This window comes from Octopus bimaculoides, chromosome 4, assembly GCF_046866305.1.
Source record: "Octopus bimaculoides isolate indiv1 chromosome 4, ASM4686630v1, whole genome shotgun sequence".
In the NCBI taxonomy this organism is placed as follows: Eukaryota; Metazoa; Mollusca; class Cephalopoda; order Octopoda; family Octopodidae; genus Octopus; species Octopus bimaculoides.
Window position 1 is genome coordinate 122,118,122 of NC_142931.1, and position 21,967 is coordinate 122,140,088.

The window sequence follows — 21,967 nt, forward strand, 5'->3', positions numbered from 1 at the left end:
AACAAACAACTCAATCAGTCCACATTAAATAACTTCTACGTCGATATAGTCAGTGATGTAACCTAATTGAAAACGGGAACCAACCATGAAATCTCACTCTATCCTTTTTTTCTCATAAGAATAGTTCATTAAGGAGAATATTCTTTTATTTGTTTCAGTCATTTGACTGCAGTCATGATGTAGCACAGCTTTTAATCGAACCAATCGACCCCAGGAATTATTCTTTGTTAGCCTAGTACTTATTCTATTGGTGTCTTTTGCCGAACTACTAGATTACGGGGGACGTAAACACACCAATCAATCGATGGTATTGGAACACAAACAGATGCACAAATATATACATACATATATATGTGTACGAGGGGCTTCTTTCAGATACCATCTACCAAATCCATTCACAAGCCTTTGGTCGACCCGAGACTATAGTAGAAGACACTTGCCCAAGGTGCTACGCTGTGGGACTGAACCCGGAACCATATGGTTGGGAAGCAAGCTTCTTACTATTCAGCCACTTGATTGGAGAAAAAGGACAGATGTTTTAACAACAGCTGAGCTCGGCTTTTAATAGCTGTAAGATATTTAGGGTGCAGAAAATATTGAAGATATGGATAATTTGTTTCACAAAGCATCTATGCTCTAAATGGATAAGAAATCGTGTAGTTTCTTGTTAACAATAACTGATATTTGAAAAGACAGGGATGAGTAGTATACCCGAACTTTTAGTGGATTCATTTGAAACAGCTGGAGGATTAATTTTCTCTCTCTCTCTCTCTCTCTCTCTCTCTCTCTCTCTCTCTCTCTCTCTCTCTCTCTCTCTCTCTCCCTCTCCTCTCTCTTTACACACACACACACACACGCACGCACGCACGCATACACGCACACACGCACATACATCCATACAAAAATACGCACATATATATATATGAAAGTATTTTTGTTTGTATGTATGTGTGTATGTATGTATGTATGTATGTGTATGTATGTATGTATGTATGTATGTATGTATTGATCAGTTCAATACTTTAATTTTCAATTAACGATATCAATAATATATTTATCTTTTATCAGAAATTTCTACCATTCTGATTTCATATTATTCAGTTTGCTTTATATGGAATCTTTAGTTTGAACTGAAAGCCAATTAACATTCCAGCAAAGTATACTCAAGTACGAAACCATCTCATAAAAATATGTCGATTAAAAGAATTACAAATACCCAAGTTGATATTTAATTAAATATATATTTTTCACCGCTATTAATAACTTTTAATGCTTTTTCAATGACTTATTAATAATAGAACTCTAATGATTTTGAGATAAACGACAGTAGATTTCATGTCTTGCAATAGATCACTAAGAGCATTCATTTTGTCAAAGCGTGTTGATATCGCCGTTGACAACAAAACTAGATGGTGATGTGATAATTGCTTAGTAGCAATGTGTTATTGGGTTGTCCGGAAAGTTCGTGCCGATTTATAGCAGCTTACCTTTCGACTTATTTTAGAACATAGTCGAGTCCATAAAATAGGATTTGACTACACCTCCATTTAGAGCACAGTTTAAGCTATCTTCTCGTGGAAGAAGGTTTATGTTCTTCCAACCTGTGTTAATTCTGTAACCCTTTAAAAGGGAAGATAAGAAAGTTCATTTTCGGCACTTGATGTTTTTCTTTTTCCGTAAAGGGAAAATTGCCTCACAAGCAACCAAAGAAATATGCCCAGTTTGTGATGACGTTTCTTTATCCGAAAGAACTGCACGGAAGTGGTTCGCAAGGTTCCGAGCTGGAGATTGTAGCCTTATTGATAAAGAGCGATCAGGCAGACCATCCACTACAGATGATGACTAAATCAAGTAAGTAATTGAGAATAACCCACATTGCACAACCCGAGAATTGGCAGAAAGCCTCAACCTATCAAAATTCGTCGTTCATGGTAAAGCTTGGGTACACAATTCGCTACAATGTTTGGGTACCACATGAGTTGAGTGAGAAGAACCTTTTGGAAAATCGGCACGGACTTTCCGGACAACCTAATATTATGTATTCTTTCAAACTAATCCTATCAAACGAAAAGAAGTGCTGTGTAATGCACTTGATGTAAAAGTTACCCGGGCACAAAGCCACTGTTGACTCCACGTAACATTGATATATAAATAAGTTATTAACGAGCTCAAAACCGAAACAAAAGAAAAACAAGCATATGAGGAGCATTTCCAATCTTATCGAATTGTCTCAGATTATCTGCAGACAATTCGTGAGGCACATACGTACCTACCAGTGAGTATTAAAAAACATATCACTTGTAAAGTATAGATGCATTACGTCTGGATACGATGGCAATCGATAGCAGGGAAGACTTTAAGTCGATATGGTCTACCTTTTATATACCTACTAACTGGCCCCGTGCCGTCAAAAATGACGGCTAATTGTAGTATTTTATATATGAATATGGATGGTAAATCAAATTAATACACTTGTCAGTGTTCACATACATTCACATATGTATACGCACGCACGCACACACACACACACACACACATACTCACACAGAGTTGAAACGCTGTTTGATTTTTCTTTTCAGCGTTGAATGTTCACCATCCTACCAGTTTTCCATCACCCCTTCCTTCCTTATTCATCTATCGCCCCTTCCTTTCTCATTCATATGTTATGACGGAGAAAAACAAGTTTTATTATAGTAAATACAGAAGAGCGCTGAGAATCAAGTGATCAGCCGAAATACACAAAGAAAACAAAACGTTTATGGGAAATCTAGGTTAATCTGAGAAATCTAGGGCTATTCACTGGTACTTCAATAACATTGTCGATATGGTGTACATTTCATATACCTCTGCAAAGGAGCACCGAGAATTAAGTGACCAGTCGAAATATACAAAGAAAACAAAAGTTGATGGTAAATCTAGGGCTACGTACTGGTACGTCAATAACATTGTCATTTAAATATTTTACTCCCATAAATCTATTCTCAGGCAGTCGAATTTATGCTATTGACTTGTAAGAATTGAGAGAAGCTGGCAATATACTTATCGCAGCAAGGGTAGTAAGGTGGCAAAAGCAACAGGATAAATGCCTCTAGTCTTTTAGTTTGAATTCTGCCAAATGAACATTTTCGTTGTCTATACATCCTTCAGTGAGATGAATAACAGTAACATATTACGTCGAATTATACAATTGTAATATTAGTGAATGAATATGTATTATTAAATTTAGGGTTTAGAATAAAGGGAAAATAAAGGAACCCGTAAATATGACAAACTATCAATTAACTATTGGCTTTTCTATTTGGACATGATAGGCTCTGTAATATCTATAAGTGTGTATGTGTGTGTCACACGCGTATGTAAGTAATGTATGTATGTATACATGATTATGTATGTATAATGTATAAATATACTTTTTTCATATATGTGTATATGCGTATATAAATTTGTCTATATCTATGTATCACTTTATTCATCTGTCTGTCTTTCTATCTCTCAATTATATATATATATATATATATATATATATATATATATATATATATATATATATATATATATATATATATATATATATATATATATATATATATATATATATATATATATATGCATACATATATACAACTCGATGTTCCATGTTTGCTGTGTAGATTCTAGATATAATTTTGTTTTGTTTTTATTGAACAGTAGCTGAAAAGAGCGATTACATCGACATGGACGTCAGTGAAGAACCGGGTAAAGCTAATTTATACTTTATATCTTTCAGAATGATTGCATGGAATGGCCATCAGCAGTCTCTGAAGCGGATATCGAATTATTACCAAACCCAAGAATTAATTAATTGCAGTTTTACTAAATGTCTCTCATTGTTTACATATCCCTCCTTGCAATATGTATCCCATATTCCTTCTTAAAACACATCTAATCATTTCTATTCACGATTTTGTATTTTATTTAATTTTCATCCTTTACTATTTCATTAATTACTATCCATTCTTTCCTGCCTGTTATCTCTCTTCTTTCCATTTCCTCGTCTCTAATTTCCTTTTCTTTTTCTCTTCTCCTTATGTACATATTACATAGAGATACCAGTGGAGGTGCAATGACCCAGTGATTAGGGCAGCGGACTCGCGGTCATAGGATCGCGGTTTCGATTCCCAGACCGGGCGTTGTGAGTGTTTATTGAGCGAAAACACCTAAAGCTCCACGAGGGTCCGGCATGGGATGGTGGCGAACCCTGCTGTACTCTTCCACCACAACTTTCTCTCACTCTTACTTCCTGTTGTGCCTGTAATTCGAAGGGTCAGCCTTGTCACACTGTGTCACGCTGAATATCTCCGAGAACTACGTTAAGGGTACACGTGTCTGTGGAGTGCTCAGCCACTTGCACGTTAATTTCACGAGCAGGCTGTTCCGTTGATCGGATCAACTGGAACCCTCGACGTCGTAAGCGACGGAATGCCAACACACATAGAGATACCACAGAATGACCAAGTGGTTAAATAGTTTGCTCGACAGCAAACTATTAGCTTGACTAGATCGCTGATTCAACATCATTGAGTGGCATATTAGTCAAATGCCATTTTCGTTAGTCTCGACCTATAACTTGTGAATGAAAATTTGGAGATGGAACTATGTAAAGGCCTGTCGATTACATTATACTTGTAATTCGAAAATAACAACATCGTCCTTCGTGTCACATGACACTGATTCTGCTTAGGAATGACGTTTAGGGGACACACAATGGAATGTTCATCCATTAAGATGTAAATCTAGGAGCGGACACTTCAGTTGAATGAGCGACTGGATCTTCATCAAAACTCAGAGATCCAACACCACTTAGAGATGATATTACGTTTCTAACAGAAAGCAAAGAATAACTAGTATTTGCATTTCTTATAAAGAAATATTGCCAGAAGTGCTTCAATAGCTTATCGTAAAGCAAAAAGTGTGTCTTCAAGGGAAGAATTATATAATGCTTTATTTTATAGTAGTAATAGTAATAGTAGTAGTAGTCCGGCAAGAAATGACGAAAATATAGGTAGCATATACAATAGTTTGTTCTTAAACAATTAAATGATGAATCGAATGCTACAAACAGTTATTGTTTAGATACAGATCGGAATTCATTGAGCAGATATATGTCGTTAAATTTGCTTCTTTTTTTATATCAAAAACTTTCTTAGCTGGCAGAAGCATTAGCACGCCGGGCTAAATGCTAAGCGGTGTTTTGTCTGTCTTTACGTTCTGAATTCAAATTCCACCGAGGTCGACTTTGCCTTTCATCATTTCAGGGTCGATAAATTTAGTACCAGTAGCGTACTTGGGTCGATCTAACCGACTTCCCCTCTCCACAAAATTTCGGGCCTTGTGCCTAGAGTAGAAAAGAATATATCTTTCCTTATTTAAAATAATAGATTGTGATCTGGTGGAGATTCAACTGCTACTTCTTGCAAAGTGATTGACAGTGTAGAGCTCCTTCATTAACTTCATCATATGACTTTTTTATTTTATTTTAGTGGCAGATGAATTGACTTTCTTATGATGAACTGACCTTGTTGTGATTAGCGATTTTTTCTGGAACTAAGGTTGGTAAAAGCGTAAATGCCTAACGAAGGCAGTTGTAGAAGAGAGTATAAGTTCATATTTTTTATATTCTTATACTTGGGAAAAAAAGATATGAAAGGAGGAATATTATAAAGTAATTTCGTCCAAGAATCAAATTAGCTACCTGAGATGATCAGTATTGCAAGGAGAAAAAGTTTAATATTTACATTAGTCACATTCTGAATTAGAGCTGTAATACCCCTAACGGTGTCTGTTGTAAAATGTCAATTACTATTTCTGTACTTCATTGAAAATGAATTTAGGCTTTTTAAAGTGCAATGTTCAAAGCTAATTTTTTTTATAGTTAGGTAATGAAACGCAAATTTTCTTGAAGCTGCTATGATTATATCAGTAGAGTCAATTAGTCAAAAAAATAATTCAATACGGGCAAGTATGTCAATGAAAAGTTATTACGTGCAGCTTGTTTAAAACGTAGATAAAAAGGAACAATGAAACTTATTAACGTCTGTAGTAACAATTGGTTCTGTATAAACTATAAGAGTGACAATAACATAGGAAAAATAGCATAAACCCAGAATAAATTACAATAGAAAAAATACGGTTTCAAAACGAAAACTATAATTTGAAAAGTTTTTAGAGTAGTTACGTGGAAACAAAAAATTCGAATAAGACTTTCACAATTTGAATGCTTGATGGTCATTGCTAAACAGAAACAGTTTACACATAATTTAGACATACTTTAGATACAATTTATATATAATTTCTGCGGGACAACCTGTTGAAAGCCACCGACCAGATTTGTGGGTGGTGTAAGGTCCCCTCCCAACCCAGAGTAACGTGGTGGTGGAACAAGGAGGTAGACAGGGCTATTAGACAAAAGAAACAAGCTTGGAAGGACTGGAAGAACGGTGGTAGCAGGGAATTGTACCAATGTGCCAGAAGGGAGGCTAGGCGACAGGTTTATTTAGCCAGAGGGGAAGCAGATAAGGAAAGATTTGCCAATGTTCTGCGCCGTGAGGACCAAAGACTCGAGGTATTTCGGGTTGCAAGACAGTGTAGGAGAGAGAATAGTGATGTTGTAGGAGAGAAATGTGTTCGCATGGATGATGGTACGCTTGCATTAAATGAGGATGCAAAGAAAGAGGTCTGGAGATGCAACTACGATAGATTGCTTAATAAAGAGAATGAATGGGAGAAAGAGAGCCTGCCTTATGTCGACCCAATAGAGGGACCAGCTATCCGAGTTGATAGTACCAGGGTAGATAAAGCAATTAAGAGTATGAAGACCGGGAAAGCCCCCGGCCCATCAGGAATCACTGCAGAGATGCTCAAAATATCTGGCAGTGTTGGCTATAGCCTAGTCACCCGTATTACGAACCAGGTGATACACGAAGGAGTCATACCCTATGACTGGTGTAGCAGCATCATAGTCAACTGCTACAAAGGTAAAGGGGACGCTTTAGATACAAATAATTACAGAGGCATCAAGCTGTTAGATCAGGTTATGAAAGTTACAGAGAGGGTCATAGCCCAACTAATTAGGGAGCGAATCAATTTAGATGAGATGCAGTTTGGGTTCGTGCCAGGTAAAAGCACTACTGATGCCTTATTTCTAGTGAGACAGTTGCAAGAGAAATACCTAGCCAAGGATAAACCTCTGTACCTGGCTTTCGTTGACATGGAGAAAGCCTTTGACAGGGTCCCCCGATCCCTTATCTGGTGGTCAATGAGGAAACTTGGGATAGAAGAATGGCTAGTGAGAGCTGTGCGAGCCATGTACAGAGATGCGGCCAGTAAGGTGAGGGTTGGAAATGAGTACAGCAATGAATTCCGGGTAGAGGTAGGGGTCCACCAAGGTTCCGTCCTCAGCCCCCTATTATTTACCATAGTCCTCCAGGCAATCACAGAGGAGTTCAAGACAGGTTGCCCCTGGGAGCTCCTCTATGCTGATGACCTTGCCCTAATTGCGGAGTCACTATCAGAACTAGAGGAGAAGTTTCAGGTGTGGAAGCAAGGTCTAGAATTGAAGGGCCTTAGAGTCAACCTAGCTAAAACCAAAATCCTAATAAGTAGGAAGGTAGATAAAACACAAACCCCTTCAGGTAGATGGCCCTGCTCAGTATGTAGAAAAGGAGTAGGTAGTAACTCTATAAGATGTACCCGGTGCAAGCTATGGACACATAAGAGGTGCAGCAACATCAAAGGCAGGTTAACTAGCAAGTTAGTTTTTGTTTGTGGCAGATGTTCAGGTGCAATAAAGACTGCAAACAAACAGGAAACAACTTCTATCTCATTCCAGGGTGAAAAACTAGAGGTAGTCGATAGCTTCCGCTATCTGGGCGACCAAGTTAGTAGTGGGGGTGGATGCGCTGAAAGTGTAGCTGCTAGAATAAGAATAGCCTGGGCAAAGTTTAGAGAGCTCTTACCCCTGCTGGCGACAAAGGGACTCTCACTCAGAGTAAAAGGCAGACTGTATGACGCATGCGTACGAACAACCATGCTACATGGCAGTGAAACATGGGCTGTAACTGCTGAGGACATACGTAAGCTCGCAAGGAATGAAGCCAGTATGCTCCGTTGGATGTGTAATGTCAATGTGAATACCCGTCAGAGTGTAAGTATCTTGAGAGAAAAGCTGAACATTAGAAGCATCAGTTGTGGCGTGCAAGAGAGACGATTGCGCTGGTATGGACATGTGGTGAGAATGGAGGAGGATAGCTGCGTGAAAAAGTGCCACACCCTAACAGTTGAGGGAACCCGTGGAAGAGGTAGGCCCAGGAAGACCTGGGCTGAGGTGGTGAGGCAAGACCTTCGTACATTGGGCCTCACCGAGGCGATGACTACGGACCGAGACCTTTGGAAATGGGCTGTGCGTGAGAAGACCCGGCAAGCCAAGTAAGATCGTTGCCAGTGCCCCTGGACTGGTTCTTGTGCGGGTGGCACATGAGATGCACCATTTTGAGCGTGGCCGTTGCCAGTACCGCCTGACTGGCTCCTGTAGGATTTTCGAGCGAGATCGTTGCCAGTGCCCCTGGACTGGCTTGTGCGGGTGGCACATAAAAGACACCATTTCGAGCGTGGCCGTTTTCGTGCGGGTGACACGTAAAAGCACCCACTACACTCTCTGAGTGGTTGGCGTTAGGAAGGGCATCCAGCTGTAGAAACTCTGCCAAATCAGACTGGAGCCTGGTGTTGCCATCCGGTTTCACCAGTCCTCAGTCAAATCGTCCAACCCATGCTAGCATGGAAAGCGGACGTTAAACGATGATGATGATGATGATGATGATATAATATAATGCAAATGCATCGTAAAAGTATCTGTAGACAATGAGTGAACTATTCTAGGCCCCTCTCTTTCTCTCTCTTTCTTTCCTTCTCTCTCCCTTTCTCTCTCTTTCTTTCCCCATCTCTCTCTCCCTCTCTGTCCCTTCCTCTTTCTCAGTCTTGTTATCAGTGTAACGTTAGATTATTTCAACGCAAATTACGTCTTGTAATACACAACAAATAAAGATGCTCGTAGCTTCAAAATATACAAATGGCATACATATATTTGACAGAAAATATTAATGTCAGGCAAGTTTCTTTGATATGCACAGTATAAACCCGCGTACACATAACAGAGCATATATTTATGATTTTAAAGGCCACACACAAAACAGAAAATATAGATGATAGTATAGATTTATATGTATAGAATTGCAGAAGAAATATAACATCAGCTGTATAAAATGTTACCGAATTATGTTTGTATTAACCAATGCAAAATAATAATGAATTGAAGTAATGTATTCTATAAAGGTATTTTAACATTTGTTCTATGGTATGAACGTAAAGGCTGACATTAATATTAATAATGCTGTTCCCTCTATGTTTATACCCCCGTAGGCAACAAAGAAATAAATATTAATAATGCTTATCATCCATTGATTGCTATCTTTCATCCGAAAAACTTTAGAAAATGGTAGTTGTATTGGAACATAGGATAAATATATCAATAGTTACCGTTTTCTTTTTACTCACACCCAGTTTTTAACTACTACTTAATTGGTAAATTCTTAATAAAAAGGAAACATTACTTATCATTCTTAATTGGATGCAATTAATTCATTGCGTGTGCGGATGTATACATTAATTTTCATGATGATAGTCTCAACGTAACAATTCCCATAAGTTCAGGCTTATCTTTTTAATTAAGATAAACTGAACTTATAAGGATTTAACTAAGTAAATAGTTTCTCTTTATACTCAAAAAGTTAGTCTAATTTGTTCTCATCATATCGAAATAAACCTCGTTGGTAATATAATGCTTTATTTCTTCTTTTTGTCTCTAGAAGCATTATCTGCACATTTCTATTTCTTCCTGCTGATCTCAAATATGTTTCATCCCTTCCATTAAAATTCCAACGGCGCGCACTATTGTTCTAAACTTCTGCACTTATAGTTAGTTACTAAAGAAACATTGCTAGTACAATAGCTAACGTACCAGCGTAGAATGCAAGCTTCCGGAGAACTGAAACTCTACGAGATTTTCATTTCCGATGTCGACTCATAAATTTTATTTACTATGTTAGTGCTATTGCAAATAAAATAAAATAAAATAAAATAAATAAATAGAAATATAAAACCTCACAACTGCCATTTATTCTTCCTCTAATCTCTGTGGCAATGATTATCAGTTTATGTCATTACCTTCAAAGAACAATCAGTTGTTGAGGTCGAATAAAGACATTTTTCTTTTTATTGAGTGTTGTGTTAAAAAAAAAAAAGAGAAATAACGAAGCATCAGCTCATATTTCATATAATCAAGTCCACAGCGAAATGCCTGTAGTAGTTGAGCAAGACAAATTATCTAGGTGGATATTTACTTAATGCTAGAAAACTAAAAGTACATACTTTCCTTTGGACCTCTAAAATTCATGAAGAGGTTTATTTTATCTTTAACGCATGTCGCCACTAAATCTTTCCATGCACCAAACCTATTTCATATTTTCTTCTTACACCAAAAAGCATGGCTAAATTTCTTATCTCTCACATCATTGTCCATCATTCAATATTTACCATATTTCTTATTTTGTCGTGTCGAGCGGTGTTAAGAGAGAGGTAAACTTCCACCGATACCGTATCACAGTTCAGTTTCGATTCTGGGTCGAAGCCGTTCCACTTAACATACATTATTAATGTCATCGGGAAATTCATGAAACTTAAAGCAACCCTTTTCACCACTTTTTAAACTATAAATTTTCTCAGTCTAATCAAAGGATATCAATATTTCAAATTTATGAATACATGTCACTGGCTGCTATTTTGTGCTATATTTTTTATACGAATGTTATATTATGTTTAATAGCGTAAGTATGCCGTCAAATATTTCTAATTCACATTCCCTAGATTCAATTTCAGATTCTTAACACAAATTTGCCTTATAGTTATTTATTTTGACTTTTGCTGATTTTCTGAGTGCTTTCGTTTCCTTAATTTGCATACTTTTATATGATTTTTTTTAAATTTGCATTACAATATAATATATTTAAACCAATAAAAGGTAAAGATCTCCATTGGATACTTCAATGTTCCACTTCATTTGATTTAGTAGTTTATCTTCGAGCAACGAACGTCAAAATCAACACCTCTTCCTTTTTTCTTTCTTTCTTTCTTTCTTTCTATTAATACAGAAAAATATATAAAGTTTGTTCTAGTTTGATCATTCCTAGCAAGTATAGAATCTTGGTAAATATGCGAATGGTCTTAAAATAGCTGTTTTCTCGAAGTACAAGTCTCGAAATTCGTAAATATTCCCTTCAGTTAACATGATTTATGGATTAAAATACATGTTTCATTTTCTGTATTTATTATGATTTCTGGTCTGTTGGACATTATTTCAAAGCCTGCATATGAGGTAAATACTAAACTCTATGTTGCCCTGAAGATTTCTTGACACTTGCAGGCTTTGTTTCGTAATACTTGAGACATTTTCGGTTGAAATCTACAGTTGCATAGTTAGTCTTACACACTACCCCTATTTTCAACGTCTTGCATTTTAGATATTCTCAAAATAGCCAACACAATTCATTGAAATGGCCTTTTCCTTTCTTTCAGTCTAAATATTACACTACATTCTGAGTTCAATTCAAGCTGAGGTCATCTTGTTTTTCTTTTTGTTAATTGCTATCATATATATTAACACAAACTCACTGAATTAAACTTCCCCTGATAAACATTAGCCATGTGTCAATACAATTATAAGCATTCTATTTCCTGTATATACTTTTTATTTTCATATTTACTTTCAAATACATTTGAGGTTCATTAACAATGGCTTACGTTTTACACAGTGCATTTTGGTGTTTGACAATATACAAGTACAATCTTTTCTTTATTATCTTCAAATTATTATACTGTTTTTTCCTTATATTCAGATTTATTTATCTATTCATTCATTTATTCACTTTTGAGCTTATTCATTTAGCTAAGACAATTATATTTGTGTATAATTAAAATTACTGATCGCACTAACTTCTTCTTCTTCTTCTTCTTCTTCTTCTTCTTCTTCTTCTTCTTCTTATTATTATTATTATTATTATTATTATTATTATTATTATTATTATTATTATTATTATTATTATTATTATTATTATTATTATTCAACATCCCTTTCAGCTTTGAGTTCAAATCCTTGCATTCCAGCTCTGACCAACCCATTTTTAAGCACTTTCTGATCCTTCGTTCTCTTTGTAATGAAGAGGTTAAACTGCCGTTTAATGAAAATTTGTGTTATTTGTAGCAGGTTATGCGACTACGCAGAGGCTTTATCATTGGTTCATTTATGCCAATATTGTCGCCTCTGGAGGTACTGTTGCTGTTGTAGTTGTTATTGCTTTTCACAAATATAATTGATTCCAATTTTTCTTTTAATTCTCTCTTTAATCACAAAAAAAAACAGCTTGCTCGAACAAGAAAGTAGACATTCTATTTCTGTTGGACAGCTCTTCCAGTATTCGTGACGTGAACTTGAAGAAGCAAGTAAATGTTGTGAGATTAATGATACGAAGATTTGACGTGGGTCCCGACAAGACTCGAGTCGGAGTATCTATTTACAGTCACGAATATCTCCCTATATTTAAGATAGGGGAATTGAAAACAAGTGCGGAAGTCCTTTATAACATGAAAAATGTCATTTATATCGGCGGAGGGACAAAGACTGGAAAGGCTCTCGAAAAAGTAAGGACACAATCATTTAATATCGATAAAAAACGTCCTGGGGTAGGCAAAATCCTTGTTGTATTTACCGATGGACAATCAAGCGATTATGAAAAAACTAGAGAAGAAGCTTACCTATTGAAAAAGTCCGGAGTCAAAATATTCGTAGTCAGCATTGGTCCGAATATTGATCCGGTTGAAATCAGAGACATTGCTAGTGAACCTTCCAAGGAGTTCATCCACAATGCAGCAACATTTGATGCAGTGATGCAAAGTACTGAAATTCTAACCCGTAAAACATGCGCAGCTCCGATGCAGAGCACTCCAAAAGACCAGACTTGTAAGTTGCTCATTTGTTTGTTTTTCTTTATTGCTATGAACCTATATGCCTTATACTAAGGCTCAATCAGTATAAGACTATAACTGAATAAGGGGTATTGAATAACTGAATAAGGGGTATTGAATAACTGAATATATTTGTGTATAATTAAAATTACTGATCACTGAATAAGACTGATTAAGGGGTATTGAATAACTGAAAAAAGGGTATTGCAGTAAATGTGATCCCTAAATTCACCCAGGTTATGAAATCCACTAAGTCCAAATTTAATTTTCATTTCTCCCGTATCGACGATATAAAATAACATTAAAATACTGAGATCGATATAATCGACACAATCCGTTTTTACAAATAGATGAACTTCTATCCTTTTCAGAAAACAAAATATATTTTAGATGTCTATTTTAAGACGTGGATTCGTAAAGAAATCCAAAGAAGATTCGCATTTGATGAAAATGCTAGGTGCTTAAATAATTAGAAGACTCTTTGTTGCTGTTGTTGTTAGCTGTTACAGTACTGCTTCATTGCCAAGATTGTTTGAATACAAAATTGCTTATCCAAAAACAACACTGGTCAATCACACAGTAGCCAACTACTCTGATCTGAGTGCTATAGTTTTAATGATTGGATTACAGTCAATTATATTTTTACCAATAATTGGAAACTACCGCAGTAGGCTTACTAACCAATTCCTCTGAGTGACAGAATTAGAGAGAGAGAGAGAGAGGGAGGAGAGAGAGTGAGGGGGAGGAGAGAGAGAGAGAGCATCTATGTGTGTATATGTATATTTGTATACAACAACTATATAATGTGTATGCATCATATGTATGCGTTAAAAATGCATATATGTATTATGTAAACGAAGCGTATGATATGGTGCCTTTCTGTTACTGTTTTTGTGTCATTGGAAGCATTTTTATCATTGACACAAGGAGTTGATGGAATTCTTATACAGCTGAGAATGCATCTATTAATTATAGGCCGTGTGCTTATTTTCAGAAACCAGTCTAGAAATATTTCAAACAAGTATTTATATTATTAGTTTATTTATAGTATAGAATTATTTTAGTCGAATAGTCGATTTATTTTATTAACGATCTAGAGTATGAAGAGCAACAGCTATGACCTTTGCACAACTTCTCAGTCTGGTGATATAGCTTACGAATGGTTGTAGAACAGCTCGTCTATGAAAGAAATCATTGAGGAGCGAATTAAAACAAACGTTTCAGTTATGGTCTAAGAAGGATTGGAGAAAGTAACTAGTGCGGTATCTGAAGGGTAAAACACTTCAGGGGTAGCAAGAACAGAAAAGACAAATGTGTCGGCAACTAGGTAGCTGACAAGAACAATAGTCGATCTAGACCGGACAGAAACCAGAAAATAGGCATGGCAGTGAGTTGTTTGCACTAGTGAGTAAATCTCTGCCATATAGTCTTTTGGGTGAGGTTCCGAATATTCGTGTATGCAGTAGCTGCACTAGCTGTAGTAATAGCAGCAGCAGTAGCAGTAGCAGGAGTAGAAACAATAGCGAGAATGACCCAGATAGAGGAACAGTCCTTCAATATATGTATCATTTTTGTTTTGTAGAGGAGAGAAACTGATCAGAGCTGAAGTGGTTCCTGTTCTTACAAGGGCTTCCTAGTCTCTCGAGCAAAGGTTTGGCAATATTGTATGTGTTAGGGTGTCATAAAAAAATAAAAAGAATGCTATGAAACACTCTCATTAGAGAGATGACTGCTTACAGAGCCAGGTTGATTACGAAATGATGGTTAGGGCATTATGAAATCTTAACAAGAATTCTTTTAACAACGGACAAATAGCACTGTTACAAATTGGAATATAGGAAAATCTGTAGGTTGCAGAGTGCACAAAGGTGTATCCTTTGATACCTTGGTTGTTGATTTGCTGACACGCTTTGGTGAAGGAGCATCACAAATTCGATAATTATTGGTGAATGCATTCGGGTATTATAAACAATGTTATTTTCATGCAGTTTCAACATTAACGTAATTATATTCCAGGGAAGGGTCCAGTCATTTGAATAGCTGTGTGGAAAGGGTAGCAAGTGAATCATCTTTTGCTGCTGGAGCTAATCGTCATAGATTACTTAGTGTTTACACTTAGCTCGTGTAATATATTATCAGGTTAAGTAGTCCATCTTTCAGTGAATGACGGCTATTTTCTCCATCATTTGTAATATAAAAATGTAAATATTCGAAGATATTTAATCTGACGTTCTACTGATTCAGTGAATTCAACGTTTTTCTAGTTCGCCACCGTCTCACCCTTCTTAGTATTACTGCAGTCCCACCACTAGAAATTATTGAAATTTTTCAGATTATTTCAAGCAAAATGAATTTCTTGTTCTGTAAAATTTAAGAGCCACGAATTAACTAAGACTCAGCTTATTAGAGAAACGAATAATATCAAATAGAGACAAAATTAATCACCACATTCAATTCTCAAACTGTTGAATTATCTTGGTTGAATTATCCAGAGTTGATTTCTCATCTTTTGATTGCAAACAATTTATTATAAACTACCGACTTAATAAGCTCGCATCCTCATGGAATTTAACAGGTATGTATTTATAATTATTGTAAGTAATGTAATATTGAATTGTAGAATAGGTTGGCAGTTATACAAAATGCCTTTTTGCATTTAAGTTCCCTTTAATTCTCATATTAAAAATTCTAATTAATCACTTTCACAGGCCTTTGTTTCCCATTGATTATGGTTACCTCCATGTTTAATGGATGAATAAGAAATCTCTGAATAAAGACACTAATCTATCGCATATTGCTCAAACTGCATTTGGAACTGAACTCAAAACTATAAGGCAATGGATTTACAATCCTCCCGTGTATTTCACTGTAATGATCGATTATATAACATGGTGATATTGATGTCACTCGTGCAAAACCCGAAAATTTACAGGAAAATTTATGTTGAAAAGAAGTGGGCAGAGATGGGTCTGGCTCAAAGCTTGTAGTAGAGTGATCTCCAATAAAAATACTACAATGACGAGGTGGAGACATTTAACATGGCAGGCTGATTGGCCATTAGGACTTTGAAAGCTCATAGTTTTGTTTATGAACAGTTCGTACTACCAGTAACAAGAAACAAACCATCAACCCCTTGCTTGGTTGTCGGTTAACACTAACTAGATTATCTGAACTTTTGTTTTAATACAGTAATAAATATTAAAGATGTTATCTTTAATTTATTTTTTAATCAATTTCTTTTATTTTATTTTCAGTGTGCAATGCCACGCAACCAACAGATGTAATATTTATGATCAGCAGAAATCGATTTGGCCAATGGAAAACTAATAAGATTCTCCAAGTAGCTTCTGAGCTTATTAAAAGACTTGGTGCCGGAGGCCCTTTCCAAATTGGTGTTACTTTTGACGAATGTCCTGCAGACCAAGATATATCAGTCGGTTCAATTGATGACACAAATGAACTTATCGAGCGAATGATGAGCGTTAAGTCCAGACCATTAAGTAGTATGTTCCGACGAATTCATGAAGATATATTTTCCAGCGGTGGATCATATTCATCAACAGGTGGGGATGCTCGTAAGGTCGCCTTCGTTTTTATCGACAGTAGTGTAGAATTGGACGAACGTGACCTTTCAGATGAGATAAAAAAAGTTTTATTGGATGGAATCAGTATCTACGCAGTTGCAATAGGCGAGGATATACATATGCCACTTTTATACAGACATGTTGCCAAAGGGGAAAACGTTATTACAGTAAACTCCTACGACACCCTGAAAGATTCTTTGCCATCGCGTTTTATAAGTAGAATCTGTACACGTGCCGCCTCTTCAGGTTTCTTTTCATTGTAGAATATATATATACTATGTTTCGAAAGTTCATCAATTGCTTCCACAGACAACTTTCACACAAGTATTTTAAACTCCATTTTAGGAGATAAACCTTTATTGTTTGAAATTACAATCACAGAAAAGAAAAAGACACAAAAATGACACAACTAGAAACAAGCAGCAAAATTGGAAGCTGAAAATATAGAACTGTTTTTCTTTCGTATGCTTAACATTTCTATGGGATATTTTTTTATATTTTCATATATACAAAACTGTTTGTACTTTATTACAATTTGTACTTTATCGACAATAGTCGTACTTTTTCACCTTCTTCCAATTTATTTTAATACTAAATATGTTCTTCGAAAATAAAAAGAATGGTAAATCAACGTCGTTTAAAACATGAACGAGGAAGATTGAACAAAAATGCGAGATTACGATACAACAGTTTGTCAAAGCCACGTGTTAATACTGTAAAAAAAAAAATGGGCCTTGTGAATGTGTCACCTTTATACAAGTTGCTTCAATGGCTTTGTGAATAATTTCCATGGTACGTGTGTAAGAATTAAACTTTTTAATAAAATGTTATTTTTGTAATGAGAGATTCCATGATTTCTACTGTTGGTTTTGATTTGAAACTATTGCTCTTATCATATGTTTAACAAAATAATTACTTATTTTACTGACCAACGAATATATTCCTATTTCAGAACATGTTACTATAAACTAGCCTCGTTTGTAGATCTACCATGTTAATATAAATATAGATACATTTTATATTTAGAACAAAACAATTGTTCTAAACATCCTGAGATATAAATATATCGCAACACGAAGCCATAATTCATTTCATCACAGGAATTTTCTTATCTTTCCGACAAACAGTTGTTGGAATACAATAGGATATAGCAATGTTTTGTTAATAATATGGCTCCCAGAAGTGAATTTGTCCATTGTAGGAACTGAATCATTAGCAGTTATACTAACAATTTATGTTCCTATGAAATCCTGTAATTAACAGAGAAAGTGAAAGGCTAATTCTGCATTTTTTCCTAGAAAGAATGAAATTCGAAGCTATAATCAGCTTCAGCAAACACTTATAAGATACGGATGGTACAAATATAGCATTGTGTATTAAACCAAACTGGTGTAAAAGATCTCATCACAACATATTTATAATGATTATTGATTCAAAGTGTACGTGATGTATTTCACTTTAAAACTCCTTACAGACAAACACACGTACGCACTCTCACACACATACGCGCGCGCACGCTTGAAGGCAGGGCGCAAGAGTGTCTATGTGGTAAGGCAACAACGTGGCTTCGGTTTTTACTTCCACTATACAGGACAAGTGTCGTCTATTAACTACGGCCTCGAGCAACCAATAACTTGTGAGAATTTCGTAGTAGAAAGTGTTTATATAATACATATATATATGTGTGTGTGTGTGTGTGTGTGTGTGTGTAGGCTTACACACACACATACATATATATGTATATATATATATATATATATATATATATATATATATATATATATATATATATATATATATATATATATATACGTTTATGAATTTGTTTTCCCCGATTCTTGATGTGAAATCATCTGTTGAAACATATATCATTATTATATTTCGAGATGGTCATTTTTTTCTTGAAAAATAAACACACGCACTATATATTCGTTCTACACACTATACAAAGACAGAATGGTGTAAACAGAACTGGAGGAGACATGTGAGATGGAAGAGTCGCTGAAGCGATCACAGGTGTGTGACGAAATATTTCCAGACAATAGACATAAAATAAAACAAAGACAATAATAAATGAGTGAAAAACGAATACGTAGTGCCTGCGTTTATTGACAAAGACAATGATCATCCCGAAATATAACAATATAACGTACGCTCTACTGTTAAGTATACGTTAGTACTCTATCTCTTCTTGAGATTTTATAACTACCTACTTTGCTTCTTGCTAATCAGTGATCGATGGTCATTATGTGTACAATATATCGCTGGCAGAAGCGGATCTTGGCTATCACTCTATTGTGTAGGTGCGCACCACTGACGAAGAGCCAGCTAACTCGAAATTGGGCCAGTCGTGCGATCCTGTTAACTGATGAAGGTTAGTAGGTGTTCGCCCCTCTTGTTAGCGATATATTGTATGTAAAGGATGCAGAATATTGCATCAAAAACCAGCTGGCTGAGAATCTGCCTGGGGTTAAACTAGTAGTAAAATTCACCTGCCACTTTGATGTGGCAACTCGCTCTACTATATATATATATATATATATATATATATATATATATATAAAGTTAGAGCTTACTTGCAAATGGACGCGTGGCGTTCGATAGTATAATAATACAAATGATATATGAGCATATGCATGTATACATACATATATGTACATACCTACATCTACATGTATATATATATATATATATATATATATATATATATATATATATATATATATATATATATATATATATATATCCAAGGATGGATGTACTTGCGTGTGAGAGTGTGTAACTAGATATAATATAGATGTAAACCTATATTTACATGCATGTATGTATGCATCATTCTATGCATTATGTAATTTGTTTCCTTATCGTTGGTCAGTCGTCACAGTTGATACACTCCAGACCCCGCAAAAAGACTTTGTTTTTGATGTATGCAATTTAACTATACTTAACAGAGGTTAGTGATTCTAATAAACATTGGCTGCGATAAGGAGAGGACAAATTACCAAAACATACACAATCAGAACAGGAGATCATCAACGAGTGAAAAACACGTAAACAAGCAACAAGCAAACGAGACAAGCACGGGACAAATTACCAAAAGAAGCCGAACCTCTCCTCAGTTGTCGACTGTTAATTAGTACCTATTTCGAGCTTTCAACGACAACATAGGAAAACTTCATAAACAGTAGCTTCTAGAAATTTTGGAATATAAAATTTCTGGAGAGTTAGAGCTTCGAAAGAACAAACAATGACAGAGAAGACGTACAGAGTAAACAATCGACGAAAACAAACATTAAGGGCCGTGAGGCCCTTAATGTAATGCGTAACGCCTGGGAGAAATTTTGAAAGGATATACAATAAATCCAAGCGAAGGAAATAGTAGAAGAGAAAAAGAGGTGAAAAATGGAGATAGAAAATTACGTCCAGCTAAGAGAGTGAGAGTGTGTATCTAGATATAATACAGATGTAAATCTATATTTACATGTATGTATGTATTTATGTATGTATCATTCTATACATTATGTAATTCGTTTTCTTATCGTTGGTCGGTCGTGACAGTTGATACACTCCAGACCCTGCAAAAAGACTTCGTTTTTGATGTATGCAACTTAACTGTACATAACAGAGGTTAATGAGTGTAATTAACATTGACTGTTGTTTGGAATATATCGGATGCGAGATCGAAGGCTCCAATTCTGGAGGTTCGGACATTTATAATAGAAGAATTTTCTAATACTGACTAGAACTATAAATAGATACCTGCCATATTGAATCTTTTAGGTTTATGTTTGTTTGTAATGTCCTAGAAGTTGTTGTATATTCAAGGGTGTGTTCTAAGTGCACGAACCTATATCCTTTAGATAGATGAGTGATAGAGTAGCCACGACTAAAGAACTTCTTGTTCCAGTCATAACTAGTATCCCTCAAGGAGGGAACTATACTGGAATCTTAGCAATTTAAAGCAGTATGAAAATCTTCAAGTTTTACTTTTCTCCATCAAAAAATTGATTCGGTGTGTCTCTCATGATGATATTGGACAGTTTCTGTATTTAATCTACGCATTCTAACTATATATAAAGTTTTAGAAATTTTCCTTAAGAATAATGGTTAGATTAAAATAAATACACGCTGTAAACAGTCCATTAGCTTCCATCTTTCTTTGGAGTGAGCTTCTGCCTGAAAGAATTTTCGTCTATTTTCCTATATATAAAATAAATTGTTAGTCTGAACGCCAAGTATGGTTACCGATGACAAACCAATATAAGATAAAATAACTTTTAAAATGACACGCCTTTCTGCTTAGTCACAGAAAGATAATCAAGCACTGTAAGGAGCGTTCAGTCATCAAAGTTATATAAAAGATATGTGATTGTATATATATACTTAAGTAAAATACCACTGATATAAACTGCAACAAATGTGCTATTCACTTCTGAAAGACCCAAAGTAATTTTGACTTGACAGCTTAGTATACAGTAAATTATGTTGATCTTGCTTTACTCACGAATAACATTTACTACAGGATAAACTAGTGTTATGTATCTGCTAAATAAAGAATAGTACTAAGAAATGTAAGATGATGTAAAGTATTAAGATAAATGAATTGAAACTGAGAGAATAACACTACAGAAATGATCAGGACAAAAAGACATTATTTCTGAAATTCCCTATGTTTAATTCACTGACCTATATGTGTATATGTGGTGTGGAGTGTGTGTGTATGTGTGTGTGTGTGTGTGTGTGTATGCGTACGTGCGTGTGTGTGTAGTATGTTTCGTGTGTAAAAATTGGTGTTACTGTTACGTTTAGAGGTCCACGTGGATTACCATAGTTCAGTCTGCTTCCAGTAGAGTTGTTAAACAACTACTATACTTAGTAGCATTGCTAGTTACGAAATACAGAGCGAATGTAGGAGAAAGTATGATGAACGCAAGTTAATATTATTAGCTTCTATGTAGTTGCCCCATTATAGTTGTTTAGAAACCTACATTGGATGTTCCAAGTGCATTTGGATGCTTAGTCAGAACGGATCGTCAGGGAACACTTTATTGGATTAAGTTACTAAGAACTAAGGTAACTTAAGGCAATAATGAGTTCCCTGATGATCGATTCTGATTAAGCACTCAAATGCATTTGAGACATCCAATGCAGGTTCCCCAGAGAAACGTATATAGGAACTAATAAAATAAACTTGTGTCTGTATGTATGTCATTAATCAGTTTTATTTCAAGATTTCTTGCCAATAAAGAAAGAGCCGGTTTCTAACCTAGATC

The 21,967-nt window shown here is 35.5% G+C and overlaps 1 protein-coding gene across 45 annotated transcripts in view; it reads left to right on the forward strand.

Moving 5' to 3' along the window:
* Nucleotides 1–17,538, forward strand: part of LOC106868133 (matrilin-1) — a 146,723-nt gene extending 129,185 nt beyond the window's left edge. For 25 of the 45 annotated variants that reach the window (XM_089351279.1, XM_089351281.1, XM_089351286.1 and 22 more), the window contains 3 exons: nucleotides 3,688–3,735; nucleotides 12,509–13,105; nucleotides 16,365–17,538. In XM_089351279.1, coding sequence (XP_089207405.1) covers nucleotides 3,688–3,735; nucleotides 12,509–13,105; nucleotides 16,365–16,957 — 1,238 coding nt within the window. In that variant the 3' untranslated portion in view covers nucleotides 16,958–17,538. The remainder of the gene's footprint in view (nucleotides 1–3,687; nucleotides 3,736–12,508; nucleotides 13,106–16,364) is intronic. The other 20 variants (XM_089351283.1, XM_089351296.1, XM_089351288.1 and 17 more) reach the window with 1 other exon arrangement.
* The last annotated feature ends 4,429 nt before the right edge of the window (nucleotides 17,539–21,967 follow it).